At 39.4% G+C, this 24,559-nt stretch overlaps 3 protein-coding genes across 12 annotated transcripts in view; 2 read left to right on the forward strand and 1 right to left on the reverse strand.

The window, feature by feature from the left end:
• Nucleotides 1–24,336, reverse strand: part of LOC131302416 (uncharacterized) — a 30,487-nt gene extending 6,151 nt beyond the window's left edge. For 5 of the 9 annotated variants that reach the window (XM_058329039.1, XM_058329035.1, XM_058329037.1 and 2 more), the window contains exons 1-5: nucleotides 24,109–24,307; nucleotides 22,669–23,238; nucleotides 19,779–19,946; nucleotides 4,716–4,892; nucleotides 1,162–1,176 (exon numbers count right to left, since the gene is read on the reverse strand). In XM_058329039.1, the coding sequence (XP_058185022.1) occupies nucleotides 1,165–1,176; nucleotides 4,716–4,892; nucleotides 19,779–19,946; nucleotides 22,669–23,235 (924 nt within the window). In that variant the 5' untranslated portion in view covers nucleotides 23,236–23,238; nucleotides 24,109–24,307 and the 3' untranslated portion in view covers nucleotides 1,162–1,164. Of the gene's footprint in view, nucleotides 1–1,144; nucleotides 1,177–4,715; nucleotides 4,893–19,778; nucleotides 19,947–22,668; nucleotides 23,239–24,108 lie in introns of those variants that run through there. The other 4 variants (XM_058329032.1, XM_058329031.1, XM_058329033.1 and 1 more) reach the window with 2 other exon arrangements.
• Nucleotides 7,989–11,048, forward strand: LOC131302418 (protein FAR1-RELATED SEQUENCE 5-like). Of its 2 annotated transcripts, none has more exons than XM_058329041.1 (2): nucleotides 7,989–8,893; nucleotides 10,843–11,048. In XM_058329041.1, exons 1-2 carry the CDS (start codon nucleotides 8,567–8,569, stop codon nucleotides 10,867–10,869), a joined length of 354 nt encoding a protein of 117 aa, XP_058185024.1. In that variant the 5' UTR covers nucleotides 7,989–8,566; the 3' UTR covers nucleotides 10,870–11,048. The 2 variants fall into 2 exon arrangements, with proteins under 2 accessions (XP_058185024.1, XP_058185023.1); XM_058329040.1 differs by having other exon boundaries at nucleotides 8,567–10,762.
• Nucleotides 10,186–11,048, forward strand: LOC131302419 (uncharacterized). Its single transcript, XM_058329043.1, has 2 exons — nucleotides 10,186–10,609; nucleotides 10,703–11,048. Exons 1-2 carry the CDS (start codon nucleotides 10,186–10,188, stop codon nucleotides 10,750–10,752), a joined length of 474 nt encoding a protein of 157 aa, XP_058185026.1. The 3' UTR covers nucleotides 10,753–11,048.
• Nucleotides 24,337–24,559: the final 223 nt, after the last annotated feature.

A 24,559-nucleotide genomic window follows, 5' to 3' on the forward strand; every position in this document is an offset into this window, starting at 1 on the left:
TTCCTCTCTAGTTCTTGTGAAGAATCAACAAGCACTCAAACTACGTGCCGGTTCGTTTGCAATAACAAAAATCGACGCGTTGAATCCTGCGAAGATCGCGCCTCAAACTCATTGTTTTGTTGAGATTAAGCTACTCAAGCCCTCGATCAAACTTCGTTCTTCAAGCTTCTCAACTCGAAGATTTGAAGGAATTACCTACTACTTCAATCCAACAACAAGCTTCAACAGCCGTTGGATTGCAACTTCAACTCTGGAGATCGAATCAGAGGATTGTTTGTTCTTTTTCTTATAAAAGAGCATTTATTAGAGAATTGTACCCCTTTTAATTCAGAATCAACAAAAATATTGTTTTGTGCATCATTTTCGTGTTTTTTATCACAGGACTCGAATTTGTGTATTACAGTAACGTCCCTCTTCTCTATAAAGCTATGGTGTATGTGTGGTTCTTTAGTCTACATCTCTACAATATCTGAGTTGTCTCAAAGCCTTTCACATGGCCATTCACCGTCTGATACCATCACCAGCACACCTCAAGCAATTTAAAAGAAAGCGCCAAAATTTAAAAGAGCGCAACTCATCATTCACAAAACCTTTCCAACAAAAAGGGGATACTACAACCAAATCCCTATTGGGAAAAACTGACTTAGTTCAAAAAGAAACTAGCAATCAAAAAATATGTGCGAAGTATGGCATGACACTTTGTCATGTGAGGTAAGTCCTACTTACTATATATCACATCCAGTTCTTGTGTCTTGCGTAAAACAAGAAGAAAACAATTGTGATTCTCATAAAAAAAGTCTATTTCCTATTTAGCCACATAAACAATACTGTGTGACTAATATCTCATTATTCCTCCCGTAGCTTTCCCTTTTTCTTCGATAAATCGAAGATCTAAATATATGCTTGATGCGGCCATCGTGTGAGAATGAAACTACCGAACTAGTTATTATCAGCAAATAAACAAGTGATGTGAAGCAACAATTAAACACGCAAAGCGATATGCATTTTAGTAGAACAAAGTAAGTCTGTATGCGAGTCATGCAAGGCAAGGCAACAATGAACGGCTCTGGGTAGAATTTCAATTAAGGGGGGGAACTTGTAATCAATCTGAATAGCTACATAGCTTTTTTAATTCAAAGGTCAATAGACCAATGTCCATACCTGCTATTCCCCTCTCTGAAGTTGTCCACCGTTTAATCGTGGGCATCAACAAAAATTAAACGAAAAAGAATAAAACCCATCAGTATGTCACAGGCTTCCACTGGTAAAGTGCACATGATGAGTAAGAAAAAGAAATTGTGATAGGAAAAAGCACCAAAGACAAAGGAATATTTTATTCTTCAGAAAATTCAGCAACCACGTGGAAATGCCATAAAAGGAAAACAACAAAAAGACCCATATCAAAAAATTCACAAAAAGGAGATTCAAAACAAAAAAAGTGAAAAAAATAGAAGAATGCACAAGAGATTCATTGTTGAGAACTGAGAAGCGGGCCCTAACTAAAACCAGACCTATTTTGGACCACCATATTTGAACCCCAGGAATTAACCGCCACGCATGGAGACTGAATGAAACCATCTACTGGAACACATCAGTCGACATGCCCGAATGGAGTAACCGAAACCATCCACAGGCGACTGCCAATCCGCGAGACCAAACTGTGAATGTTTCTGTAACGGGCACAGAAAAACCTACCTTGGAACAGAACCGACACAACTCGAATCTAACCAAGAAAGGAAATAGGAAGACAGCAAAAGAGATACATCTTTGGGGAGTGAGGGAGAGGATGAAAACAGAGATGGCTTAACGGCTTGGATGGTGCCTGTCGTGAGCGGAGTGAGAGAACAGAGAGCACCGCGGAGAGAAGAGGAGCGTGATTTAATTCAAACTGAAATAGCCTTATCTATTAGGTATAACAATCTGGATTGGAAATAAAGTGGGATGAGTTTGTTTTGAACAGATGAATGGGAGAGAGCATAGAACGGTTGGATTTGCGGTTTTTCACCAAGCCAATTCTAAACTAATAGATACATTTTTTTTTCAAAAAAACAAGCTTTCTTAATATATATGATGTACCAAAAGTTATTGGACACATTTGGGCATATCCGAAACGAGTCAGGTTCGTTGTCCGAAGTGTTCACTTCTGACTTGTGTCCAACACATGTACGTGTGGGTGTGGCCTATACACGTTCCATGCTTCTTAGCCAACAATGGATTTGATCAACTAAGTTAGCTTGCACCTTTGTTAATATTTGTTTGAGCTGCAACCAAGTTCATTTGATACTTTGATTGGCTTCCTTGAACTTGAAACAGAAAAGATCAAAAATAAATCTCTGCTTTTTGTGACAGATACATGCAGTATGCTCGTTTCCCCTTAGCACTTATGTTGCACAAATAAATTATAGGAGTTTAATAGGGGTCCTGTCTCCTAGAGATGCTTAAGTCTCCATCCGTAGTGATTTTAATAATTAAGCTGTCATCCTGAAATTTGAAAAAAAAAAAAAAACCCAACATTACCCTTATTTATTTCTCTCTCTCTTCCTCTCTTTTTCTAAATTTATTACATTACCTACCAATTTTGAATATGATAAATTTATCGAATTTTATAAAGAGAGCTGCTACACACACAGCAGATCTGTGCACAGATTGTGCACAGATTTTGTTGTGGGACCCACCATGGGTCCCACACAAATCATCCGAGCCGTGCATTAAATGTAAAACATTTTTTCAAGGGTCTCCGTGAAAAAAAAGCTCAATCCGATACCTATAGGTGCTTCATCCAACCATCCAACTTTTCATTCAGATTTTCGGATAATGAAAAGTTATATGGTTGGATCGAGCACTTATAGGTATCGGATTGAGCTTATTTTTTACGTGGGCCCTTGAAAAAATGTTTTACATTTAATAAACGGTTCGGATGATTTGTGTGGGACCCATGGTGGGCCCCACAACAAAATCTGTGCACAATCTGTGCACAGATCTGCTGTGTGTGTAGACTTTCTGTTTTATAAATCTATCTATTATGATAATTTTTTTTTATGTTTTTGTTTTGCATTTATGAAACATTTATCGTATGATTCGTATCCAATAAATTTATTGTAAACGCAACAACAAAAATATATCAAATTTGTCATATAACCTAACAAATGTCCCTTACAATGAATTTATCATAAAAATGCAAAACACAGAAATTATGATACATTTATTAAATAACTGAATCTACCAAAATAATATATGATAAATTTATAAAAATATATATATGTGAGTAATTTATCAAAAAGATGATAAATTGATCACGAATAAATTTATCATGTTTGTCAAAAAATTCAATAAACTTGAAAACAATTTCTAAAATATCTCTCTATGAGAAGATGAAATTAGGTACACACTCCCAATTTTCCTCCCCAATTTAAACTTTCAACCAATAACATGATCTATTATGTAAAATCAAAAAGAAAAAGGAAGTAAAACAGCACAATAATTGAGTGCTCCTGTGGAAATCAGAAGGTCCATTTCCAGATCTTGATCCGAAGATCAACCCTACATTTAGCATCAGAAGTTGAAGCAATCAATGGAACCTCACCCTTTGGACCAAACCCATGAATGACATCAGAAGTAACTCTGATCCCAAACTTCTTACTCTTCAGTTTCTCTGATTTCACCACCACTTTGGTGTCCATCACTATTTCCAATGGCAACCCATTTTTCCTTTTCAGATCCGACCTGAGTTCACTCACTGACTTAGCATCAACCAGTTCCCCACTAGTCGATAACGTCGATCGGATAAATCCACTAGAATCCATGATAACCAAGACAAAAAAATTGGGTTGGGGTTGTGGGTTTTACAGAAGAGGAGAGAGAAGAGATGAGTGTTTGAGACTGAATAGAGAGAAATTTAGGGGGCTTGGAGATGTGGAGAGAATGTTCCAAGATTTGAGAGAGAGAGAATTCCGATAGACATTGAATCTGTAGAGAGAGATAGTTAATAAGGGTATAATGGGGCACTTTTTATACAATTTAAGGATGGAAACTTATGCCTTGTTTGGATGACATTTTGAAAAAAAAAATTCCAACTAAAAAAACACTCATTACCCCTGCTTCCAATCATTACTCTCATTTCTCTCTCCTCTCCTCAATTATTATTCTCATTTCTATCTCTATCTCTCTCCACTCATTACCCCTATCTCTAATCATTACCCTATTTTCTCTCTTCACCCATTACCCAAAAATCAAACTCAAAAATTTTCAAAACATCATCCAAACAAGGCATTAATGATTCAAACCACTAAGGATGAGAACTTAAGTTGGGGCTCCAAACAGGATGTCTATTTAATTTCTTCTAAATTATACCAAGGAAAAAATTATTTGAACAAATCAATTTGTTCATGCACGTTTTGCTAGAAAATGATGCGATAGGCCCTTGACTTTTGTTTTGAGACTTGAGAGTACACTTTCAAGACCTTAGCCGAAACAAAAAATATGTAAGGAAAACAATTTGTGATGGCCCCTGCCATTCACATCTTTAATCAGCAAAAGGATGCATATACTACAAAGAAGCCAATCTATAATAGTTCAGTAACAGTTCATCTTCCAGTCTGCAACAACGGAATAAGCATAATTGCAGTGTTTAGCAGAAGTAATGATCCATTAGACATCAAGGATTTTATGACTGGTATAATAATAAACCACTAGATAGCAGGACTGTCATGACTTGCCTTTTGTGCTTCCACTCGAATGCATGAAAGATTCACTGTTATCTCTCTGCACAGTCTGCCTTCAACAAGACGTACTGGCAACCACAGCTTTGGCTCCACATCAACAACATATGAAAGAGTCGTGTGAGATTCTTGGCCTTCAGAGGAATCCCCATCTTCACATCTCTCTATGCTGTACTGCACCACCAAACATAAAAAAAATGACATCAGATCTTGCATATCACCACTGAGGTCATTGATTTCGTCAATAAAAGACATGTCAAACATACATTTCCAAGTTTGGCCTTCTGTTTGTTATACATGTGCCGCTTTTGAAACACAAAATATAAACAAATCCAAGTCTAGTGACAAAAATTTCAAAACACAAAAAAGAGAATCTTTTATGTATCCTCACTAACCCATTTTGCAGATAACATTTATGTATCCTCAATAATCTCTGAATATATGGCAAAAATCATAGATTAAACAAAGAGAAACATTCCCAATTACTGGTAGCTCTTCTAGTGAAAATGAGTCAATGACAAATATTAACGAAGGTGCAAGCTAACTTAGGTATCAAATCTGTATTAGGCTAATAAACATGGAACATCTACCGGCCACACATATCCATGTCCAACACGAGTCAAACGCAAACACGTTGGGACACGCTCCTTACTGTTTTCAGATACACCCGACCATGTCCAATAATTTTTCCAATACACAATATTTGGATTTGCTAGGGACACATTCTGAAGTCAAAATGAAATTTTGCAAAGTTCCGAGGGATTCAATTCTAATTTACAGGTTCTTGCTTTTTCCGTATTGTCGAATGAATTCAGATTCGAGGTCGGACAAACGAGGAGGACAAACGATTATACGAAACAAAGTGAGAAATAGGATGAGATGTCCAAGCACATGTACCCTTTCTCACGGTAATGGGTAGGTCAAGAGAGGAAGGTGGAGGTGAATCTGTAGCCGGTGGATCTATAGACGGTAGAGGAGACGGTGGGGGAGAATGAGCAGAAGCAAATGGAGTAGTAGTCGGAGCACGACGAACATAGACTTGGGTAACCTGGGGTCTGGCAATATCAGGAAGTGCTGGTGGAAGTACCAGAGTGGAGAGTCGAGATTAGTGGATCCTGTATGTGAGCGCTTTCTTGGGAATAATACGGAACTGTCTCAAAAAAGATGACATCGGCACTAATAATGTGCTTACGTAATGTAGGACTGTAACACCTGTACCCTTTTTGTGTTTGTAGCGAGGGTCAAGTTTGGACCGATCAGGGTGCAAGTTGTGAACAAAAGCAACACAACCAAAAAATTTGAGGGGAAGAGGAAAGGGATTCTTATCAGGAAACATGACTTGAAAAGATGATCTACCCTGCAAAACATGAGTCGGCATTCTATTTAAAAGGCACCCAGCAGTTAGAACTGCATCTCCTCAAAAATATTTTGGTACATGCATGTGGATCATAAGAGCACGAGCAATGGCCAGTACAGGGCCATTTTTCAGTTCAGCGATACCATTTTGTTGTGGGGTAGAGACACAAGTTGTTTGATGGATAATGCCTTTAGAGTCTAGAAAATGTTGAAAAGGTTTAGCCAGATATTCTTGAGCATTATCTGTACGAAAAACTTTTAAGTTGGCATTAAATTGATTTAGCACTTTAGCATAAAATGATTGAAACACAGTAAAGATTTGCGATCGAGCTTTAAGCACATAAATCCAAGTTAAACGAGAAAAATCATCAACAAATGTAACAAAATACCGAGAGCCACATAAACCAGTGGTCCGAGATGGTCCCCAAATATCAAAGTGAACAAGAGCAAAAGGGTGCAAACTAGGTGAATTAGTGCGAGGAGAAAAGGTAACTCTCCAATGTTTACTCAGTTCACAGGTTTCACAATTAAAAGTAGAAAAATCAAGTAAAGATGGAACTAAAGTTCTAAGGTTAACAGATGACAGGTGCCTTAGACAACAGTGCTGCTGATATGGTGTTGTGGTAGAATGAAGAGCAGATGGATTCGAGAAACCAGGTGGCTGAAAGTAGTAAAAACCATTCTTCTCATAACCCCCACCAATCATCCTCTGCGTCTTGAGATCTTGAAATTCACAATGAGAGGAATATAAGGTTACTGAACACTGGAAATTGTGGGTGAGTTTATAAATGGATAGTAAGTTAAAAGGAAAGCCGGGTAAGTATAAAACAGAAGGAAAAGTGAGACCAGAAGTACGCTACGTGCCAATGCCATGCACTTGAGTTTTCATTACATTAGCACTAGTAACATAGGAAGGAACAAAAGGAGAAACATCATATAAAAGTGACAAATTACCCGTCATATGTTCAAAGGCTCCAGAGTCGAGAACCCAAGGTGCATGGGAAGAGGAATGAAGACATGTGTTACCTGAAGAGACAACATTGACAGTGGAGGAAGAGATGCATGTGCTCGTTGGATCATAGAATCATACTCAGACTTAGAATGGAGATTTCATCTGGCATAGCAGTCTTAGATGGCTCCCCCTCAATCATAGCTCAAAGGTGTATAATCAGAGAGATGGAGTTACGAACAGCCTCGAATATTCTGACCCAGCAATTTTGAGTCACCCCAGCAGATTTCGAGACAACCCAGTTGATTTCAAGTCAACCTAGTGGATTTCGGGTCAACATAGTAGATTTTGAGTCCTGTCAAAGGTTGCTGGAGGTCAAGGAGGCCTCGTAAGAGGTCGGTGAGGGTCATCGGAGGCTGGTGATGTCCGACGATGGTGCTCAGTCACATATTGGGTGTGAGTCGTGAAATGATCCGAGCCGCTCAATATGTTCAAAACGTGATTTTAAGGGTACCCGCAAGAAATCAGCAAAAAAAATGACCAGGAAGGGCTTCATCCGAGCAGTTTTTGTTTGTTTTTTATCGAACGGTTCAAACAAAAATTGCTTGGATGAAGCCCTTCCCGGTCATTTTTTTTGGGGATGTAAACATATCGACGTCCCTGACGTTATCCCTCCCTCCCTGTAAACACCGACGCCCTCTCCCTTCGCCCCTCCATCTCAGCCACCTCCATCTCCAGCGAGTCTCCTCTGCGACGCACCCATCTCCGGCAAGGATCCACTTCTCCAGCGAGGCTCTATCTCTCTCCCCCTCCATATCCTCTCCTCCATCCTCTCTCTCTTCCACGCGCAAAGCCACGAAAGCAGTGGTAAAAATTCGTCCAGCACTATTGGACATCGAATTAGGTGCTCCGGACTTGGGTATTCTTCTTCCTTAAAACATGTGCTACTCTATTTCTCACTCTGTCTCTTAGATAAATTTGGGGTCTTTTTTCCAAATTTTCTTGAACTTGCCGATTGTCATATGGTGTAATTTATTGGGATATGGTATACTTTATTGGGATTATATGTAGTTTATTGCCATATGGAGTATTTTACTGAGTTTATATTAAAAAATTGCGTTGCTAGAATTTAGTGGTCCAGTAACTTGCCGATTGCCGAAAATTGTGTTACCTTCTTCTTCTTCTTCCTTTTTTTTTCCCATTCAATGTCATTCACAATACGAAAATTGGTTATAATTTTCTTTGCCCTGGATGCTTGTATATTGAGTAATTTGATTTGGGGTAATATTCACCATAATAAGTGTTCACGACTTGTGAAGGGTGAACAATGGAAGAAACTTTTGGAGTAGATGATGTCGAAGTAGATGATTTTCAGATTCCAAATAACAATGTGCAAGGGTTAAAAGCACCGTCAAGTGAGCTATATTTCGAGACAATTGAAGAAGCAAGAAAATATTATGAGGACTATGGTCAACAAAATGGCTTTTGGATTCGCACTCGGACATCAAAAAAAGGATGAAATCGGTTGGATGAAGTGACTAATATGGTATTTGTTTGCACAAAAGAAGGAAGGTATATGGCGAAAACAAAGAGCGATGGTGTCGTGGAGGGGAATGACGAGAGAGAGGAAGATGAAAACGTGATACCGAAGAAAAGGGCTAGAAATTGTTCAACTGTTAGATGTGGATGCAAGGCTCTGTTGCAGATTGTGAATGACAAATGGAGTACCAAATGGAAAGTAACAGTTTTCAACGACAATCACAACCACCCATTAGTGACTCCATCCAAGAGGATGAAAATGAAGTCAAATCGACACATGCCCAAAGCAGTTAAGGATTTGACTGAAGTATTTCATAGAGAAAATTTGAAAGTTAGTAAAGTTCCTTCAATTTTTGATGGCAAACACATGGGCTTTGATAATAGGGATTGCTATAATCATTTGAGGAATGTGAGGCATAAAGAGCTAGATGGCGGGGATGCACAATCACTCCTCACCTACTTTAGGAACAAACAAGCACAAAATCCACAATTTTTTTATGCAATTCAATGTGATGAAAGTGAGAGGGCAGTGAATTTTTTTTGGGTGGACTCTCAATCTCGCATGGCGTATCATTATTTTGGGGACGTAGTCACATTTGACACAACATATCGAACAAACAAGTATGATATGCCTTTTGCACTATTTACGGGAGTAAACCATCACATGCAGTCAATACAGTTCAGATGTGCACTTTTACAAGACGGGACAGAGGCAACATTTTTATGGTTGTTTGAGACATGGCTTGAAGCTATGGGAGGACATCCTCCAACTTGTATCATCACTGACCAAAACTTGGCAATGAAGGCAGCGATCACCAGTCTTTCCCAACACCCGTCATCGTCTATGCATTTGGCACATTACGAAGAAATTTGTTGAAAATTTGTCACAAGTGTATTACAAGAGATCAAAATTCAAGAAGGATGTGAAAAAATGTATTTGGACGACATATAAGAAAGAGGATTTTAAAGAGAGATGGATGGAATTGAAGAAGGAAAATGGGTTAGAAAGCAACAAATGGCTTCAACAATTGTATGATATTCATGATTCATGGGTACCTGTTTATAATCGTGGCACATTCTTCGCGGGTATGAATACTACCGGACGTAGTGAGGGCGTCAATTCATTTTTTGATGATTTTGTAACTTCGACTAATCTCAAAGAATTTGCCGTCAAGTATGACCAAGCGTTGAAGAGGATTGTGAAAAGGGAAAGTGATGAAGATTTTGAGTCCGAACATAAGTTTCGGATTGTGAATGACAATGAATTTTTGTTGAAGCATGCGGCAAAAGTTTATACTAGAAACATCTTCAACAAGTTCAAGAATGAAATGAGTGAAGTCTTTCATTACAAAGTTGAAAATGCGGAAAATGCCAATAGATTTCAATTGTTCATAGTGAAGTCAAAAGATGATGAACTTCAAAAGTTTACCGTGACATTGGATTTGCAAACCTACGAGGGTATGTGTGAATGCCAAAACTTTGAGTTTGTTGGAATTTTGTGTAGACACATGTTGAAAGTGTTTGTCCGACTAGACATTGATGCAATACCGGACCATTTTATTCTTCCACGATGGAGGCAAAAGGCCAACAAATTTAGGATCATTGATTCCGAAGGATTAGTGCATGGCAATGGCAAAGAAGAATCCGAGTCATTATGACTTAGACATGTGTCAAGAATCTACAAAATTGGCTTGTTTGGCCGCCCCATCAAATGAGGCATACACAATTTATATTGAAGCTATGAATGCTCTCCACAAGAAGCTCCAAAAAGTAGTTTCTCATGTGCCTCCAATCGATGTTTGTGATGATAGAGATAATTTACATTCTATTGAGCCATCTCAGATATTGCTTTCGGCTCCAAACATCTCACTAACCAAGGCTAGGAAAAAGGATGTGAAGGGAAAAGGTGCTAGTATAAACTCTGGAAGATTGAAAAGTGGTATGGAGTTGGCATTAAGCAAGAAGAAAAGAAAGTGTAACTTGTGCAAAAATTCAGGACATGATAAAAGGACTTGTCCTTCAAATCCAATGAGTAAAGCTAACAAATGTAAGTGAATTACAATTTTTTTTGACATTAATGTTCTTATTTACTTCGCATTAATAATGTTACTTTTTCCTAATTCTCAATTTTCTTCAACAGCCTTAGAAGTGAAAGCACAATATTCTAATAGTGACCAAGAGTTTACTTAATGAGGAGATGGTAAGTCAAAACTTGTTGCTTAACATTTGCATGCACAAATCTTGTTACTTGATGAAAGTGTAACTTCGTGTTTTGTACAGGTCAAACATCGTTGGAGCGAAGGCTAGGATTGCTCTGAATAACCATGGAGTATTTTTGTAAGTCAACTCATGGAGTCGTATAGTATTTGAGATGCTGATTTTGTTTTGTTTCAGAATGTTGATTAAGTAGGTTACTTGATGCTGTGTTTTGTAAAGAAAATGAAAATGTTTAGGAACTTGTGAGGTATTTCTGGGTTCTTGTTTGATGATATTGATGTTTAATTTTTGAACTTGTGAGGTATTTCTGGGTTCTTGTTTGATGATATGGAAACACATACGGAACTTTTGAAAATTTTTTTGGAAGATAGTAAGGTTGCAGCTGCTGTTTACATACTCCAAGCAAAACATTATGATACAAAGGAAAAAGTTGATATTGGCCTACACAACTCAGGGGTAGTAATGTTCTAATGGAAAGAATATCAATCCTTGTGGTTTTGACGTGGCTTCTGAAAGAAAAAAAAAAGAATACAGCCAGTTTGTTCACCTCAAGGTGAGGAGAGAGAGAAGAGAAGAGGAGGAGAAGGGGATCGCCGGGAAATTGGTTGCTAGCAAATGGGTCGCCGGAGAATGAGGTGCCAGAAAATGGGTCACCGGAAAATGGGGCGCCGGGAAATGAGTCGCCGGGCAGAATGGGTTCTGGGAAGGTGGGGGTGTGTTGGGGGAAAGAGGGAGGGAGAAGAGATAGGGTGAGGAGGGGAGAGGGAGGAGAGAGTGTGTTTTGATCTCAGCCATTGAAATGAATGGCTGAGATTGGGTGTCAAAATGGGTGTGAGGAGAGAGATGAGGGAGACGAGATGGCCTGAAGATTTCTGTTATCGAGATAAGCGAGAGAGACGAGAGAGAAATAAAAAGGATGAGGAAAAAGATATTAGGGTTTCTTAACCCGCTCTGATACCATGTCGAATGAATTCAGATTGATTTATTCTTCTCACATTGGAGGACAATTTATAATACAAGCAACCTACCAACTAAGGAAACAAAATATTGAAATAGAGAAATACACATCAATCAAATATACAGATTCCTAACCTAGCTATCTAAATATATTCCCCTTCCTAATTTAAATATATACAGTCAACACGTAACTCTGCCTAGTTCGTGCTTAGAGTCTTATCTTTATTTCCCAGCCGGTCCCAAGCCCGGATAAAGGAGGACGGTTATGCGTTAGGTAGCTGACAGCCAGCACGTAAAAAAACCCATTAGATCTTTATGACATGAATCCAAATATGATTACGAGACATGCTAGGGCGTTCCCTTTAAGCGACGCGTTGTGTCTGCCTTCGGGTGCTTCGAAAAATGAGCAAGGGGCGCCACACTAGCACCCGAATGTGGTGATAAGTGAGCAAGGGTTCTTGCGCGTGCCTGGACGAGCGCAGGTACAGAAGCTAGCCCAGGACTATAGGATTCATTTAGCAACTTGGAATATAGGGACATTAACAGGTAAGATTAGGGAGTTAGTTGACACCATGCTTAGGAGGAGGATTAGTATAGCTTGCCTTCAGGAGACTAAGTGGGTAAGGGAGAAAGCTAGGGAGATAGAGGACACAGGTTATAAGCTTTACTATACAGGTAAGGATAGACATAGAAATGGGGTAGGTATTGTAGTAGATTCGGTAGTTACAGTAACGAGAAAAGGAGATCAGATTATTTCAATTAAACTTGTGATCGGAGAGAGTATAGTTAATATTATTAGTGCTTACGCACCCTAAGTAGGCTTGGATGATCTTATTAAAGAGCAATTCTGGGAGCAAATGGATGACATGGTTCAAGGGATACCTTTTGGGGAGACGCTGTTTATAGGAGGCGATTTCAATGGTCGTGTGAGAATGCATAAGCAAGGGTATGAGAAGCTGAATGGTGGCTTTGGATTTGGTGACCTTAACGAAGGTGGTAGGAGGATTTTAGATTTCGCAGTAGCTTTTGACCTTATAGTTGGGAATACTCTCTATAGGAAGCGAGAGGAGCATTTAATTACCTTTAAGAGTAGAGCCAATAGAAGCCAAATCGACTATTTTCTTGCTAGAGGTGCAAACCGCTTGACATGTAAGGATTGTAAGGTTATTCCTGGAGAGTGTCTAGTGGCACAACATAGACTTCTGGTGTTAAATATTTGTCTAAAGGGGAATAATAGAAGGAGAAAGGAAACTAGATGCCCACGGACTAAATGGTGGGGCCTAAGAGGGGAGAAACTAGAGGTATTTAAGGAAAGAATGTCTCAAGAAGTACGGTAGGGAGTGGAAGGCGATAGTGACAATATGTGGAATACGATAGCTGACGGTATTAGAAGAATATCGAAAGAAGTTCTTGGCAACTCGAAGGGAAAAAGTCCAATTTCTAAGGAGACATGGTGGTGGAATGACGAGGTTCAAACCATGGTAAAAGTAAAGAAGGAGTGCTTTAAAAAGTGGCAAAAGGACCAGAAAGTGAAAAAATTTCAAGGTTATAAGCAAGCTAGCAAGGAAGCTAAGAAAGCCGTTAGGGATGCTAAGTTGAAACCCTATGAGAATTTCAATGCTAGACTCGATAGTAAAAATAGAGAAAAGATTATTTATAAACTTGCTAAGCTACGAGAAAGGAAAGCTAGAGACGTTTCTCAAGTTAAGTATATAAAAGGTATTGATTCGGTGGTGTTGGTGAAAGACAAGGCGATCAAGGATTGATGGAAGTCATATTTCGATAAGTTGTTAAACGAGATACATGAAGGAGGCTTTGGCGGGGAGGAAGTGTATGTACCTAGCGAGAACATAGAATATGAGTTTTATCGAAGAATACAAAAGTTCGAAGTGGTTAAAGCTTTGAAAAGGATGAAACTGGGTAAGGCCCTAGGACCAAATGGTATCCCTATTGAAGTGTGGAAAAGTCTAGGTGACTTGGGAGTGACTTGGTTGACGAAGTTGTTCAACAAGATTGTTATGACTAGGAAGATGTCCGACAAATGGAGGAGCACCTTAGTACCTATCTATAAGAATAAAGGGGATATTCAAAGCTGCAACAACTATAGAGGAATTAAATTGATGAGTCATACGTTGAAGTTGTGGGAAAGAGTTATTGAGCATCTCTTGAGGATGGTGACTACGGTGCCAGAGAAACAGTTTGGGTTCATGCCAGGAAGATCAACCATGGAAGCTATCTACCCATTAAGGAGATTGGTAGAAAAACACAGAGCAAATAAGAAGGATCTCTATATGGTTTTCATAGACTTAGAAAAGGCTTATGATAGGGTGCCTAGCGACATCATATGGTGGGTTTTGGTGAGAAAATGAGTGACCAAAGGGTATATTGAGGTGATTAGAGACATGTATGAAGGTGCCGTCACTACCATTAAATCAGTAGTAGGGGAAACAAGTGAATTCCCAATCACCGTAGGATTGCATCAAGGGTCAACCCTGAGCCTGTACCTCTTTGCCTTAGTTATGGATGAATTGACTAAACAATTTCAAGAGGATATTCCATGGTGTATGATGTTTGCAGATGACATTGTCCTCGTAGATGAAACCGCTAGAGGTGTCAATACAAAACTAGAAATTTGGAGGGAAGCATTAGAGTCAAAGGGTTTTCGGATAAGTAGGAGTAAAACTGAGTATATGGTGTGCAAGTTTAGTGGTACCAGTCGTGCACATGAAGAAAAAGTGATGATCCAAGACCAGAAGATACCAAAAAGTGATCATTTTAGGTATTTAGGCTCAATTATTAGTAGAGATTGAGAGATTGTTGATGATGTGACCCATAGGTTCCAAGTGGGGTGGCTCAAGTGGAGAAGCGCTGCTGGTGTACTATGTGACAAGAGAGTACCCACAAAATTGAAGGGAAAATTCTATGGAACTGCCATAAGACCAGCGATGCTTTATGGGACAATGTTGGCCTATTAAGAAACAACATGTGAGCAAGATGAGTGTAGCGGAAATGAGAATGTTAAGGTGGATGTGTGGTAAGACTAGACGAGACAAGATTAGAAATGAAACTGTTCGTGAGAGGGTAGGTGTAGCACCTATAGAGGAGAAGTTGAGGGAAAATAGGCTAAGGTGGTTTGGACATATCTACTGTAGACCAGAAGATGCAGTACTTAAGAGAACAGATAGGATAGCTCTAGATAGCAATGTTACAGGGAGGGGTAGACCTAAATTGACATTAGATGCTGTAGTGCGCAAAGATATGAGTATAATGGGTCTGTGTGAACAAATGGCCATTGACAGAGCTCAATGGAGGAAACGGATTCATGTAGCCAACCCTAAGTGATTGGGACGTAAGGCTCGGTTTGGTTTGATTTGGTTTACAGTCAAAACATATCATCATCACATTAGTATTTTTTTACCTTTTAATGTATTTTTCATTCTCTGTGTACAATTAATATACCACAACATGTATACCTATTGCATACAACATGTCCATGTCCTGGCTTCTTAGTGAAATGAAGATATGTTGTGTCTGCATCCATATCCGTATCTATATCAGTGTTCTTAGATTTTCAAATGTACCAAAGAACTAATGAATTTGGCCTCTATGAACTTCCTTAACAGTAAATATTGTCCCATGAATAGGTTACAAATGAAGAAATCTGGAAACAAGTAAACACCTTAACTAACATCCATAATGGGTTCATTACTGCGAGCAGCTAAGATAAGGAAACACTATCAAACGGCCTCATTCTAGTGAATTGCTAGCAGCTACTAGAAAAATGTCTCTAACTCAGTGATTTAAAAAGCGCGCGCTATAGCGCAGCTTCTGCGCTTCAAAGAGTAGCGCTATAGCGGAGAACACCAAGGCGCAGAAAAGGCACCAAGGCGCACGCTATGGCGCAAGGCGCAGAGGCGCAAGGCGTAGAGGCGCAAGGCGCAGAGGCGCACGCCTTTTGTCTGTGATCCAAAAATTGATCCGATGGTGCAGATTTTCTGCAGAAAACACACGCGATGCACTGAATAATATTTGCTTTTAAGTTTAATTCCAACCCTAATTGGTTGATCGATCATACACGATACATACCCAGCAGCAGCCGAGCAGCTTCGGTGACAAGCGATCGACGATCGATCGAGACAGCAGCTTCAGGCTTCAGTTTCACTCTTCAGCGAGGTAACCTCCTCCTCCTCCTCCTCCTCCTCTGGTTCTTCTTCTTTTTCTTCTTCTTCCTTCTTTTTTCTTTTTCTTCAGTAATCAGTGATTCAGTCGATTATGAGAGGGAAGAAGAGTGCAGTGGTGCCGCAATTTTTTCTTCTTCTTTCTTCTTCTTTTTTCTTTTTCTTTATACGCCTGTTTCTTTTCTTTTTTTGGGAAATTTTTTTCTCTTTTTCTTTATAGGCCTGTTTCTTTTCTTTTTTTTTTAACCTCCTGGGCAATTTTTTCTTGGAGGAGGACCAAGTGAGTTCCAAACTCACAAAAGGATAGAGACGTGTTTGGCATGCAAAAAAAAGAGCCGCATTCCCAGTTTCTCTCTCTCTCTCTCTCTCTCTCTCTCTCTAGCCTCTCTAGTAAACTGTCTTCATCCCCTTCATTCCGTTCATACTTCTTTTACTTGTACCATGAAATAAATTAATTCAGTCGCATTTATTTCTCTTACCCTACATTTTTTTTTCTGTTTAATTACATTCAGAAAATTGAAAGACAGAGTATAACAGATTAGAAAATTTAATAAGAGCAGTACTGGTTCATTTGTGTGCACACACAGTACTATGCCCATCAATACAGTGTTCACGTTCATACCCCTCTCTCTCTCCGCATTTGAGTCCTTCTGTTTTCTCATTAATTACCTCCTGGGCTGTTCCGCTGTTAGATTTTTTTTTTTTTTTTCCGAGCAGCTATATGTGTTTATGGTATTATTTGTACTTGTTAATTATAGATGACATCTGAAAATTCTAGTAAAAAGGACCCTGGTTGGAAGTATTGCGAAAAGGTTGATCCACACAATAATATCAAGTTGAAATGTATATTTTGTAACGAAGTGAAAAATGGGGGTGTGTCAAGAATCAAGCAACACCTTGCAGGAGGAGCTAAAAGGAATACGGCGGCATGTCGCCGATGCCCACCTGAGGTTAGAGAGGAGATGAGGGAGTTTATACGTAAAAGGGATGAAGCATAGAGTCAAATTAAGTTTGTACCAGATTTTGATGATGCAATGAATGCTGATGATTATGACCTTGACCTGGATGATGATATTATTGAATCTAATCCCCGTTCTAAGAAATCTTCTACTCACGGAAGCACAACCTCCGCATCTATTCATTCTAAGCCTAAGAAACCAAGAAACATAGGGCCTCTCGACACTTACTACACTCCTGAACCAGAGGTGGTGGTGGAAAATAGAAAAGCCAAGGGCAAACAGCCAAAAATTGATGATAATGAACCATATAAGAAAATATTGAAAGACCGGGCTCATCGGGCTATTGCAATGTGGATATATGATTGTGGGATACCTCTAAATGTTGTGAACAATGATTGTTTTGCGCCAATGATAGAGGCTATTGGGCAATACGGTCCGGGTTTGCCCCCACCAACTTATCATCAAGTGCGAGTCCCTCTTCTAAAAAAAGAGGTAGAACATGTTAACAAGTTGATGGAGGAGCACAAAAAAGACCAAGAACAATATGGGTGTACGCTAATGAGCAATGGGTGGATTGATAGGAAAAATAGAACATTGATGAATCTTTTGGTGAATTCTCCAAGGGGGACCATGTTTCTGAAATCTATGGATGCGTCTGGAATTGTAAAGGATGCAGAAATGATATATGAATTGCTTGATGGGTGGGTGGAGCATATTGGAGGAGCAAACATGGTTCAAGTTGTTACGGATAGTGCTGCGGCAAATGTGGCGGCAGGTGAGAATTTTTATTTGCTATTTGGTTGTGTTACTTACTTAGTTGAAGTTATGAACAATTAAAAATCACTTATTATTCTAGACTTCTAGTTCTAACTTCTAACACCACTTATTTATAACAATTACCAGGGAGATTGTTGGAGGCAAAACGACCTCACTTGTTTTGGTCTCCGTGTGCCGCCCATTGCTTGGACTTGATGTTAGAAGACATTTTTAAGTTACCAAATTTGAAAACAACTTGGGAAAGGGCAATAATGATTCATGGTTATATTTATAATCGACCCTCTTTGTTGAATATGATGAGGCAATTTACCCAAAGGAAGGAGCTCGTTAAGCCGGCAAAAACTCGATTTGCAACCGCTTTTTTGACTTTGCAAAGGGTTTATGAACAAAAGGGAAACTTAAGGAAGATGTTTATTTCAGAGAAGTGGACCAATAGCAAATGGGCAAAGGAGCAAGGAGGAAAACATGTAGAAAAAGTCATGTTGATGGCCTCATTTTGGAGGAATGTGCTCCTTGCCCTCAAGTTCGCATCCCCACTTGTTAAGGTACTTAGATTGGTTGATGGAGAAGCCAAGCCTCCAATGGGATACATTTATGAGGCTATGGATCGAGCTAAAGAAACTATTGCAAATTCCTTCAATCAAAATAAGGAGTTGTATGATGAGGTCTTTAAGATAATCAACAAGAGGTGGGAATCCCAATTGCATCGGCCTTTGCATGCAGCTAGTTTTTACTTAAATCCTGAATTTTTTTACAAAGATCCAGAGGCTTGCAAAGTTCCAGAAGTCATTGGAGGCCTATACAAATGTATCACAAAGTTGATTCCCAATAATGATACACAAGACCTTGTTTGTGCCGACTTGATGAAGTATGAGAGAGCTGAAGGACTCTTCGGTAACCCAATGGCAATAAGGCAAAGAAATACAAGGGCACCAGGTATCACCATGTTAACCTTAATCTAGTAACTAATTTAAGTCCTAAGAGTTGCACTTTAAGAATGTTTTCCAATATCAATATGCTATGGTGTGCAGCTGACTGGTGGGTCTCATTTGGTCATGACACTCCCGACTTGCAAAAATTTGCCGTCAAAGTTCTTAGCCTTACTTGTAGTTCCTCGGGATGCGAGCGTAATTGGAGTGTCTTTGAGCATGTGAGTATATGATAATCAAGTTCATTCATTGACTTCCTTTAGTTATGTATGATCATGAATTTAAGTCCCTTGTATAATTAATTGTTAATGCAGATTCACACCAAAAAAAGGAATAGACTAGCTCAAAAGCGTCTCAATGATTTGGTATTTGTTAAGTACAATAGAGCATTGAGACGCCGATACCTCAAACATGATTGCATTGATCCTATATCCTTCAAAGATATTGATGAGAGCAATGAATGGTTGGTTGGGAAGATGGAGGAAGAAGCTGTGTTTGAGGGTGATGATTTGAATTGGGATGATGTTGCTTTAGCTTCTGGAGCCGAAGAACCAAGAAAAACAACTAGAGCATCAAGTTCAAAGTCAACAAACTCAATACCTATCGCGAAAATGGCAAAACCAACTCCAAAGGCTAAGGCTTCAAGAAAAAAGACATCTCTTATAGATGAGGTGATTGAAGAGGGAGAATGGGAGACGGATGATGAGGAGGAGGAAGATGTGGAAGGATATAAATCAGAATCATCAGATGATGATGATGAAATTGAAGATGAAGTTCTTGGTTCTGAGAATGATGATTAATGTCTATGCATGACTCTAGATTTTGTTGCCTTTAATCCTTTTGTTATGTCTCTAAGGCTAAACATTATTCTGTTAGCTTTTCATGGATGATATGCTATGTTTCGTGTTTGGTACTTTCGTTTAACCATTGACATGTTATGTTTTATGACATTTGAAAGTTTTACAAGTGTTTGTGTTGAAAACTTGTTCTAATAAAATTTGCCCCATTGCGAAGGAATCTTTTTTTTTTTGCGCTTCGCGTCAATAAAGCGAGCGCCGCGCCTTGCGCTAAAGCCCCTGGGGACTGTTACACCTCGGTGCGCCTTTCGCCATTTAAAACACTACTCTAACTAATAGCAGACCAAAATTGATGCTTCGGCAGTACAACAGCTAGAATCCAGCATTAATGAAAAAGGTTACCTGTTCGATAGACCATTTTCCCTCAAAGAGCTTAAAGTCTCCTTCAATCATCTTAAATTCAATCTCACGTCTATGACCAGAAGGAAGATTCTCGAGTGGCTTTTCGTAGCAATCAATAGTTCCTTTAGCATTGAAAATGAGCCCAAACGCCAAGTTCTGCTGTCCAATCTGTTAAAAGCCAAGAAAAAATTATGACCCTTGTACAGGAATAAGGAATTAGAATAATTTGACAAAAAACAAATGTCTATGCACAATCCAAATTTAGCAAAGATTTTAATTTGAAGCCAAAATAACAGTACAAATAAGAAAAGCAATTTCAAGTGGCTTGAAATGGGAAGATTTCTTTCCAACAAGTGCACAGAAAAATTGCCTGTACCCAAGAATCCAAGTACAATAAATGTGAATCAACTGAATGAGTCATCAACTAAAATCTTCTTTTTTCTCCATGACTACACTATGATTAATCTCCTCACCAGTAACTCTCATGCCCAGGTACAATACTTGGAAGTGTCCATGGAGAAAATTCCAAAGGTTGAGATGCAAAATCACGATCGTTACTGGTACGTGTCCCAAAACCATTATGTAAAACCTTGGGTGTGCCTCATAAGTTATCATCTGTCTTTAGAAATGCTGCTATTACATACTCTGAACTTTTTACTCTTGTCCAACGTCATCTTGTTTTGAATTATCTCAAGGTTAATGGCATCAAGTATTTTGGTTTAGAAACATGGGACCGGTTCTACCCACACAAGTTTTGACACAAAATTTTACACTCGATCTCAACCATTGAAATCAATGGCCGAGATGAAATTGTATTTCCTTTCCTCCATCTCACTTACACCTAATCTCTCCCTCCCTCCATCCCTCACAGCCATGGGTCTCCAACTCCACGAACAACTGTGGGTCTCCCTTCCTATCTCACAGCCGTGGTCTCCAACTCCCCACTCCGGCACCTCCATGTCCGGCCAACCCCAACGCCGACGACCCCTAATTCCGGCAAACTCCACCTTCTCTCAACCTCATCCAGTAAATTCACCTTGTTTTTAGGGAAGAATTAAATTCACCTTGTTTTCTGTAGTTGAGAGGGGGGGTTAGGGTTTTTTCATACGAAACCTGACCTTTTTCTCTTCCTAATCTGAACTGGCGACGATTGAACATGGCTTGCTGCCTGCGGTTCTGCAAATTACAGATTAGGGCATGTGTTAGTTTCCCGACCAGATTAGGGCTCGTACAAGTTTTCCAAACACAACTCGAGAGCTTCTGCCTTCCCCGATCTACTTCAGGCTTTCAGCTTTCTCCTTGTCATTATTATATAGTATCTCATTCTTTGTTGGGGAGTACTGGAAGGGTTTGAGAGAAGGTGGAGTTTGCTGGAATTAGGAGTCGCCGGAGATGTGGCTGGCCGGACATGGAGGTGCCGGAGTGGGGAGAAGCAGTTGTTCGTGGAGTTGGAGACCCACGGTTGTGAGGGAGGGAGGGAGAGATTAGGTGTATGTGAGATAGAGGAAAGGGAGTAAAATTTCATCTCAGCCATTGGTTTCAATGGTTGAGATCGAGTGTCAAATTTTGTGTCAAAAATTTGTGGGTAGAACCGGCCCCTAGAAACATTACATGCGATACAGCATTACTTAGATAACAATTTATGAGCAGAGAAGCAAGATACAAACTTTTTAAAAGCTCTATAAGAATTTTCGCTGCTTCTGAATGGCTTGTCAACTGAATTAAATGGGAAGAGGATTAAGGAGTGAGCTATGAAGCACCAACACCTCTAGAAGTCGACGTATCACAGTGTCCGGACACAAGGACACATGTCTGACACGCCACATGGCATGTCCAATATTTTTATTTAAATTTTTGAGGGGGACACGGGGGGACATTGATGGGACCACAGCGGGGTCAAACCGTAATTTTTTAAAAAAAATTCAGGGATCAAACTTCTTTTTTTAAAAAATCGGGGGTCACACTGTAATTTAAAAAAAATTCGGGGGCCATTTAAAGTTGAAAAAAATTGCAAATATATATGTATGTATATAAATAAATACACACGTGGCGTGTCACCGTCGTGTCTGTGTCCCCATTTTTTTAGCATTTCCGTGTCCGTGTCCGTGCATCATAGGGAGTGAAAGTGAATCACATTTCAAATTTCATTCAGCAGAGAGGGGATGCAGCAGCAGTCCAACAAAAGGTGAGCATTTGCGTCAAACGACATCAATAATTGTTTGGTATTGGAGAGAGCACACAAGTAAGAACACCAATACATGAAAAGTGGAAAAGCATATAACACGCATAAACAGAGCACAAGATAGGAGTTGAATTTACATTTAAAAAGGAATGTTAGAACTTGTCCCAAATGGGTTAATTATAACCTCCATAACTAGTATATGAGCTTGGGTAGGCTCTCCACTCATTGCAAGTGGTTTTGAGTTGGATGCTTTAACAAGGAATACATATCTTTAATACCTATGGTTAATCTGCATTTCACTTTGACTCTGGCTGTTTAAAAATATGACGACACAACCCTGTATGGTAACAAGTACTTAGCAAATTCTTTCTTAATTGAAGAAATAATTGAAAACTAAACAACCAAAGGTTTTCTAATCTGCCTTACATCTAGCATGATTATTAATATCAAAGCTGGTTAGTGATAGGATCAGTAGGGTAGTGAGATAGAGTAACTTAGGGTAATTTAGCTCTCTTCCCGTATATATGCTATGGAAGAGTTGTGAACCCCTTTACAAAAATGTGTGCAAGAGATCACAAGTTCTGAGATATAATTTTTGGAACCAAACACCAAGAAACAGTCTTCAAGCAAACTTGGCGTAAAAGGAGTAAAAGGAAGAAGTACAAGGAATGAGGGTGTGTGGTGTGGTTATTGGTTAAATGAGGGTACCTGGAAAAGACGGACAAAATTGCCTCTCCTTTCAAGCACTTGGCTGACGGCGAGACCAGGGATGTAGTCGGCTAACTTCTCGTATTCCGTCAAGATATTCCATACAGTTTGAAGGCTCGCATCTATAGGAATCCGAGATCGAATTCTGCGAGAGTTCTTCCTAATCTCTTCTATCTCAATCTCAATGTCGTCATCGCCGCTGCTTCTGTCAACGGAGAGTAACCCCATGCCTCCGGAGAGATCAGAGTCATCCTCCTCTCTATTGTCATCACCACCAACATCAACATCATCTGAAGCATCCTCGTTGTTGCCAAATAAAGTGGTGGACTCTATTTTCGAAGAATTTGCATGGAAGGGTTGGGAAGATGGTGCAATAGGCTTTCTTGCTACTAAGGATCTCAAGTTTATGATTCTTGTGGTTGGAAGGGATGAAAATGACGGAGGAATGATGGAGCTAATACTGGAACTAGCTGCTTGGGGAAACAGCAATTGCAGTTGGGGACAAGGAAGGGCATGTGGAGGGGGGAAGAGCCAGTCTAAGCAGACCGAGAAGGCGTGCATTTGCATTTCCTCCAACACCACAAAACCACAAAACTTCAATCATTGTAGCAACTAAATATATCATGCAGAAAACCAAACTAAAGTTTTGATGTATTAAGCTTATTGATGTTCTAGCAACCAAGGAGCAATTTCCAACACTACTTATATCAGAAATCACAAGTTGATCAAGCTACAAAAAAAAATTATCAGTCACATAAGCAATAAGTGCACAATATCACTATCAAAAGACTGACCCTAACATAAATGCACAATATCACTTACCTATAGGATATCATCACAGGTGCGTAACTAGTGAATGGTCTTCAAAATTATAAACATCAGCTGTGATACCCATTATGACAATCAACACAAAGATTTTCAAATTTGACAAAACCCAGTATCCAAAATACAAGTAGTTCACATCCTAGTAAAACCCAACTCCCTCTTTCAAAAATAATACCCTTCTTTTAATACTGTTTGAACTTCCTTTATTATCTTCTCTCTTCCTCCATTTTCATCCTCCATGTATTTCTCTCTAATTTCGTTACCTTCAAACGTCATTTCCATGCACTCCTCCACTTTCGGCTAACATCTAAGAATAAACATATGTATGGGCAAGTTACATGTGCACATGCACACTCCTCACACCCAGCCCCTACTCATCTCGCTATTCCACTCCAAGTGCAGCACGCACAATCTGTGGACACTGGAGTCTGGATACCTAATGCCTTGCACCGAACGCGCATACAAATCCGCTTAGGAGACCCCACAGACATCCCAAGGTACGATATTTGAAATTGCACTACAAGACTATAAAACGATTACCAAACAAAATAATTTGGCACAAAACATTCGATACCTAAACCAATGTCCTAAATCGAAACCGAGAGAGAGAGATACCGATTGTGATTGAGTTTCTTCGTAAAGCAGCGAGAAGGAGTGAGTGGCGATAACGGCTTCGCACGGGGTTGTCGATAGACAGATAGACCAGAGAATAGAATAGCTAAGCTAAACAGTGGTTGCAACTGCTTTGGTTTGACAAGTGGGAGAGTTCATCGAGAGGGGGAGAAAAATTGGGTCGTTTACCTTTAGCGCCGTCTGAGCATTTCCAATCTTCAATCAAATCTTGACTTAAATTTAAATTTGAATAAAAAACACCTGAAACCCTCCTTCATTCTTTATCCAAACCTATACCGCTCAAATTTAATTACATTCAAACCCTTACTCAAATTTTTTATGGCAAATTTCACACAATAATACTAAATGAAGCTTTTATTCATATTTTTACTCAAATTTGAGATGGAGATACTCTCGACCGTTAAATTGTCTTTGACAATGGGCCACCATATTT

The sequence above is a fragment of the Rhododendron vialii genome, chromosome 10a (genome assembly GCF_030253575.1).
Source record: "Rhododendron vialii isolate Sample 1 chromosome 10a, ASM3025357v1".
Taxonomy (NCBI): Eukaryota; Viridiplantae; Streptophyta; class Magnoliopsida; order Ericales; family Ericaceae; genus Rhododendron; species Rhododendron vialii.

What these genes read in the sequence shown, in the direction of transcription:
- LOC131302418 (XM_058329040.1), top strand. Translation starts at nt 8,567, where the DNA reads ATGGTATTTGTTTGCACAAAAGAAGGAAGGTATATGGCGAAAACAAAG.
- LOC131302419 (XM_058329043.1), top strand. Translation starts at nt 10,186, where the DNA reads ATGGCAATGGCAAAGAAGAATCCGAGTCATTATGACTTAGACATGTGT. An exon ending in AATGAGTAAAGCTAACAAAT is followed by an intron (nt 10,610 to 10,702) that starts GTAAGTGAATTA and finishes TTTCTTCAACAG; the next exon opens with CCTTAGAAGTGAAAGCACAA.